At 39.6% G+C, this 6,817-nt stretch overlaps 1 protein-coding gene across 1 annotated transcript; it reads left to right on the top strand.

Annotated features, from left to right (window-relative positions):
• Positions 1-273: 273 nt before the first annotated feature.
• T265_03822 (hypothetical protein) lies at positions 274-4,145 on the top strand (the record flags this gene model as incomplete). Its single annotated transcript, XM_009168393.1, has 6 exons — positions 274-1,521; positions 1,644-2,448; positions 2,610-2,722; positions 2,925-3,159; positions 3,837-3,907; positions 4,010-4,145. One exon carries the CDS (start codon positions 664-666, stop codon positions 853-855), a length of 192 nt encoding a protein of 63 aa, XP_009166657.1.
• Positions 4,146-6,817: the final 2,672 nt, after the last annotated feature.

Below are 6,817 nucleotides of genomic sequence, written 5' to 3'. Positions count from 1 at the left end.
CCATTTTAACAATGTCGTAGCTCTAGCGCGTTCATCCGTCTGGCTTATCCAAACACTGTGCCTTGCATGACTCAGCATTCCCGCCATAACTAAGCAAACTCGCTTTCAGAAAAAGAACATGTTGATTGCTTCGATATAAATACGACGCAAGCAGCATTAAGCCATGGTAACTGTGCGCAGATTTAATCGCATTTTGTAAAATTTAAAACCGTATGCAAATCATTACGTTTTGTTTTTGTCTCAGCACCTACATTCACTTGATAGGTAAGTCGGTTATCTTTCCGAAAGTTATGGAGGTTGGGCTTGTCAATCGTGTGGATAATGGGCTTCTTTTGAACTCGCGCTTTTTGTTCTGAATAACCCAGCCCATAATCAATGTGAAAAAATTTCTGTCCAGTTTGCCTTTTAAGAGAAATTACCAATCCCTAGTTAATGTTTCCGGTGACCAGTAAAAAGGAGTTTCACAAATCACAGAGCGTTTAACCTGTACCGAATCTCATCCCCGCTTAGGACCTAAAAATCCCTATCTTGTATTCGCCTTCAATGGGTAAACTTAGCCTCTTTGGCGGTAATGGGAAAATGTTAAATTCTACAACTTTTGCAATGGTTATCGTGATTTAAGTCAACTGCGAATTTCACACAAACTGCACTTCGCTTACGAATATGTGGCGGATCAAGACGCACTTTGCATCAGACTTTGTTATATGGTGTTGTAGCGGTTGTACGGTTTCCGTTACTGATGACTGTAGATATGTTTTCTATACGACAAAAAATTTGAACCCAGGCGAATGGGCCGTTGAAGATGGGTCGTCTGCATTCAGTAATACATTCAGAGGAAACAAGTTCCAATTATAGCGCACGTTGTGGCAAGTGGCTGTAATATTTTTGCCGAACTATCGAGATCACACATTTTTGGAAAATTCAGTAACAGCTTTATAACCACCTATTTATGTTTGATGTAGATACACATGTGATTAAATTTCACAGTCTGGCAACTAATACCTTTCACAATATGACATCACATGCTTTTTTGTGAAATGAAGATCTGAACTGCTAGTGAGTGTATCCGATGTTCGAAAGTTTCCAAAAATGTCCATCAAATATATCGCCAAGTCAAACCGTGAATGCGAAAAGAAAGCTAGTTGTTGAGGCTCTATCACGTTCCACAATGGAATGCATTATTTTGAACAACCTCACAAACAAAAATAGTGTCCGAAAACACTTGATTTTGCATTAAACCTCAGCCGTCCAGAAACTCAAACCAGGCTCTGGTTGAGGCGATTCGCTCGCTATGTATTTCACTTGGGAGAAGTAAATTTATTTTGCATTATTCTTCCTTGAAATGTTAAAACCCGGTGGCCTAAACCTTGAGGCACGCCTTATCTGAGTTTATACCTAACCTGGAACTCCTCTTTTTCCTGCGACTATCTCACTTTCATTTGAGCAATCTTTTTCCCTCCTGGCTGTTGTATCTAAAAAAAGGAGCAATGTAGTGTTAGCAGAAAAATCGCGCCAAGGCAGGTGAGGAACTGTGTAAATCGAAAAGCCGCTCGCAACAATGACTGTTTGATATCTTTCCGCTTCCTAATGTACTCACCAAAAAGTCTATCAATCCGATTCCGTCTCTTCTATCACCCACCCAGCCTCGTATCCCATAAAACCGTTACTCCATCTGGCATGAACATTGTAACAGGTTGTTTGACGTCTTTGAGCTGTGCCCAATGGTCTGCCTTTATGTTGCCTCAGCCGATGCCTTCGTGATCAGCGTCGTATGTTTACCAACTTGTTGAAGATCTCATTCATTTTTACGTACGGTTAACTGATTAATGCCAGACTTGTGCGAATATCAATTTTAAACCTGGTCTCACTTAATATCTCTTAATATCACATAGGGGTTTGGTTGTCCCGCTCAATCTGCTGGTCACGTCGGACATCTTCAAGATGTATTACTGTTAATATTCAGTAAATCGCTAATCATTTAATAGGTTTGGGTACACCCAATGTGAACTTCATCAATTAAGTTAGAGATGATCAGAAATACTCAAAAAGTGAAGTGGCTCTATATGGATTTTACACATAATATTCCGCAAACACTAACAAGAATTACGATTTTTTGAATTCTATTGCCACTTAAATTGGAATTTAAGCAGCTAACAATCAAGAAAGATATATCTCTGATTGCCCGTTTGGAAAAATAACTGAAAGCTATTAATTTAGCAAGAGTATTAGGTTCGAATCTGAAGGAGTCTGAACGATGAACTGTCTGGTTTTTTTGTGTTGTAAGCTGTTATCGACACAACTATCATATCTTCATAGAAAATGGCTGGCTTCCGAAAATGTCATATCCCATTGATATACAGTAAACATACCCTAATGCCTTTTTTGTGAACAATCCACTCTGCTTAGCGTCCAAATCTACATCGAAAAAATCCACCTACAAAGAAGGGCGTAAGTTCCAGCTTGATAAAGCCTCTTTGGTTAGACTACTAGCCCTTTTTGCGTTACGCACTGTTGCTACCATGTCTGTTGTTTCACATCACAGTTGCTAATATTCTCGTCATTCCCGTTCGTGCTGTGCTGTACGAAAAATAACTTGATTTTCGTTTCAGTTCTATCCGTAACAGGTGAGGTGTATAAGGACAAGAGGCCCGTATACGACACCAAGTGGGAAGACAGTTCATCTCAACACTACAAACAACTCAACCAATCCCTATGCATATCGGTAAGTAAAACGGTCAAATGAAAATAAACTTTACGCAAACAATTATAATTAATATTCATATAGGAATCTTCTGCGAATAAGTTTTTTATATCCTGGTTTTAACCCAATGTTATCTAGGATGATGAGCTTAAACGAATTAGGCTTTTGATCATTCTTTGTCTGAATGAGTCTTGGTTCGCTGGTTTCGATTTTAACATTGTAGCTGAGAAATGCTGCCAGGTCGTATTCGCCGCTGGCATATGCATGGCGCTCTTGTCGAGTTACTAAGGCAAGAAAGCCAGAAGTCACGACGTTCATCAGTGTGGATCAAGACGAAGTGAAGAAAAGGAAGACAGACTACAAAGCAAAAGACTTTCTGAACAATGCAAATTCAGCCTTGAAGAAAGCATCAACCACCACAAACACGTACTACTACGGAAAAATATCAAAGGTTGGAAGTGAGTGCCCGTTTGGAATATTCTTTACTCCATTCAGGCAATTTTGCCAACTAAGATCAGAAAACAATATCAGCGTTCTTTGATTCTAATCACTTTTGTGTAGACCTTACGAAAGGCTTCAAGCAACCGCTGTTTGCAAAGGATTTTCTCGGTTTCTCAAAGGAGAAATGATGCAAAACTCTTGCAAACAAATATCCCTCTGGTGTGTTTGCTTCTGATCTGCTCCACCAATTTCCTGATGAGACAGATATAGGCTGAAGTATAAATTTCTGGTGGCACTTTAGGACTGATAAGTACTTAAGACACTCTACAATCGTCTAGCTTTCATACACAGTTCTGCAGTGACGCCTCTTAGAGTATCTCAGTTTTGTTGGACCTGAAAAATGTATATTGTTTTGCACAACAGCCCACGGTTGTTCCAAAATAGTCACTCACACTGCCTTATATCTACAACTGAATACTGAATGCAACTGTTATACTATATAAATTGGCAACAGTCACGTTAAGACACAATTTGGAAAGCTATTCTCCTTTATCCCTTACTTGTTCCGTCTTTGGTCATAGTGGATTTTCTTACTATGGTATTAAATAAAAGTTGTGCCCATATGAGCTGAATTATGTGACTCATATATTTTTTGTTTACATCCAACTTTCTTGTTCACTTGCTAATCCTTCAGACGCTGCTTCGAACTTGCACCTCACGGAGGTTGGGATCTGGTTTGTTGTCCTATTCCAGTTAGTGCGTCATGTGAGTTTTCATTGTTTTTTCGATAAAGATTTCAAAAGAACTATCTAAATACGCTATGAACCGTAGTACGCTGCCATTCATATCCCACTTTTCTCTTTTCAGAGGACTGTCATCAACTAACTGTTATCAACTAACATTGTACACATTTTTGTTTACAAGAACAATGTAAAATAAATCCATACCTCAGTTCGCATCAAACTTCCTTCCATTCATCGTATAAAGTCAACTTGTATCCTGCTTTTCAAATTACATAAAGCTGACAGACTGAGTAAAACATGTGTTTGTAGAAAACACAGACGGAGATGGTTTTGAGTGAAAAAGTGTTTATTGGCAAAGTTGGCAAACACGTTCAACCCTCAAATACACACAAGATCAAGTATCAGCCGGTGCATTTACGTGCTACTGTCACACCATCAGTAGTTTATACTTAGGATTTCTTAACATATTTTTGTTTCCATGTGTAGCCAATCGTCATCGGAGTCGTGTAAGACCTCAATTTGAACCGAAAATTGGTCAGTTAACCGGGAAAAGAAAGTTGGCCTAAAATATTCACAGAAATCATTAGTCTCTCTTTTAGCGTTTTGGATCAGTTCCGATGCAATTAAGAACATTTCATCATAAATCTCTCATTCTTGTCCTGTTGTTACAATTATGTGTTTTGGTATAGAATCCTGTGCTTTATCCAAGGTCTACTTTGAGTCTTGTTCTTCGACTGGTGCAACTGGTTTCAATTTCCTCACACTACCCCTAACATAGCACAAGGACGGCTTCCGACTTCGGTCAATAAATTTTGGATCAGACCTGGCGCAGTTTTAGGAAATCCCGATAAATCGGTTTACTAGTAAGCAGATAATTTAAAAATAATGTGCTCACTTTGGTTCTTTCGTGTGAAGCTGTTCTTTTTGTCATTTTAAATGGTAAAATTCATTCGATAACTTGATTGTCAACAAAATACTTGCATTAGGTCAGCTGGAATTTAAAACCACATTACTCCAAATTTATGATCCTAAATTCTGCAGATTTACCCTCTCCTCGCAAGCCTACATCCTTTCCCAATTAAGTGGCATAGAATTCCGCAGCTCTTGTGATTTAAAAAGGTGCTTTTGGTATCTGCATCATGGTCTTTGTTATGTTGTCGTTTTTCGTGGATAATCATATCATCATAGTTGTCTGTCCTGTCCTTTCTGACAATGCAGGAACTTATTCAGTACAGTCGGTACTAAGTTTAAGCCGACAATTTGAATCCTTATGAACGTTGTTCTATATAGTTCCCTTTAAAGTATTAGTTCCCTGTGACTTCAATTTTAATGAACCAAATTTTCTTGCCACTGGAAAACGTGGCTTCTGTAGGTAACTTCACCATACGTGATGTACCACTACAGTGATGTACAAAAATCCACACACAATTGGTGTATGGATGTACCAGTGACACTGCGGGATTTGTCAATCAGCTGAAGCAGGGACGGTGACCTTTTTGGCTTGCCGGAGAGTCCACAAACTTAAGCGTGATTCTTAGAGACGCATCAGCGAGCGTACTAGCCGATGTCGACCAATAATCGAATCAGAATGTGAGAATCGAATCAACGGGAGGGGAACTGAAAAGAAACGAACTCAGGGGGTTAAGAACATCGCTATGCCGGGATAGTTCGTACATAAAAAGACAGTGAAAACGATAGTGCATGTGGTAAGCGCAAAATGTCCACTGGCAAATCACTTTTACGTGGCTTCAGGTCAAAATGTTTCCGGAGTCTGACCACTAGTGAATAATTGCTTAATTATTCTCACGTTTCCCATGGTCCTCACGGATAATCTCACAGTTTCCGAAACTTATGATAGAGGTTTTCAAGACCAACAGTTGTGAAGCATCAACTGTTGGTCCAGGTCGGTTCACTACTCTTTCCCTCACGTTCGTGGAGAACTGGGTGCTGTTTACTGTACAAAGCAAAATTAACCCTAAGGATCGGTGGTTTCCTGAGGGGCCACAACTGATGCAAAACACCGAGGAGGGTAAAATCGCCTGTGGGTGATGGTACTACCGATCACCAAACAATCCACCATACAATTGCTTTAGACGTTGCAGCTTGCTTGGTAACGAGTTGTCTCCCCTTGTTCATACCACTGGACTTTGAGCTCACTGTTTTGTTCCTGTCCCCGGTCTTAGAAATCCTGGTTAACACTAGGTTGCAACTTGTCTGGATGATTCTATATTCGGCAACGTCAAAACTACTTTCTTGTTAACTGTTTTGCAATCATTTTCCCTTAGAGAAGTAATTTGGGAAACAGATGACAGACGAAATAATAACGCTGTTTTGTGTTATGCTTATCTGCGCTTTGTAAGGTAGCCCATAGAAACTTAAGAAATTCAGTCTGTATCTGATATCCATCTTGAAACGTCAATTAAGGGCATTTATGTGTGATACGCAATCATTAATAGACCCACAGATATGTGATGCGTAAAAACCCGTTATCTTTTACTGTGCTATAACACGCTACCTCTTGAGCTGAATAACCGGGTCGCAGTTTTATAACCCACTGGACAAGATCGTAGAATGCTATTTCAACAACCAGGGTTCTGTCCCTCATCAACACTTTCGAGTCTGTGTTTGCACCAAGAGTATCAGAGAAACTTCGTGGTGGTTAACTGTACAAAATATTATCATTTGCGAATTAGGACGAGGGCACTAAACGCGTCTGAATTGATCGCATTCAACATTCATCTCCTCAACGTGGTGCACGAGGCCCACTTCATATTTTATCTGGAATCGACTGAAGATCGAAAGATCGAACTACGTTTGGGCGCAAAAAATCTTTTCACTTCTTATTCCAGAAACTCGCACTCAGGACACTACACACAAAATCTTACGATGACGCCAAAATTACAGTAGCAGAATAGAAGTCATTCGGAATGGT

This window comes from Opisthorchis viverrini (genome assembly GCF_000715545.1).
Source record: "Opisthorchis viverrini unplaced genomic scaffold opera_v5_56, whole genome shotgun sequence".
NCBI classification, from domain to species: domain Eukaryota; kingdom Metazoa; phylum Platyhelminthes; class Trematoda; order Opisthorchiida; family Opisthorchiidae; genus Opisthorchis; species Opisthorchis viverrini.
The sequence above is the reverse complement of the archived record's forward strand: the minus strand, read 5'-3'. Positions and strand labels throughout refer to the sequence as shown.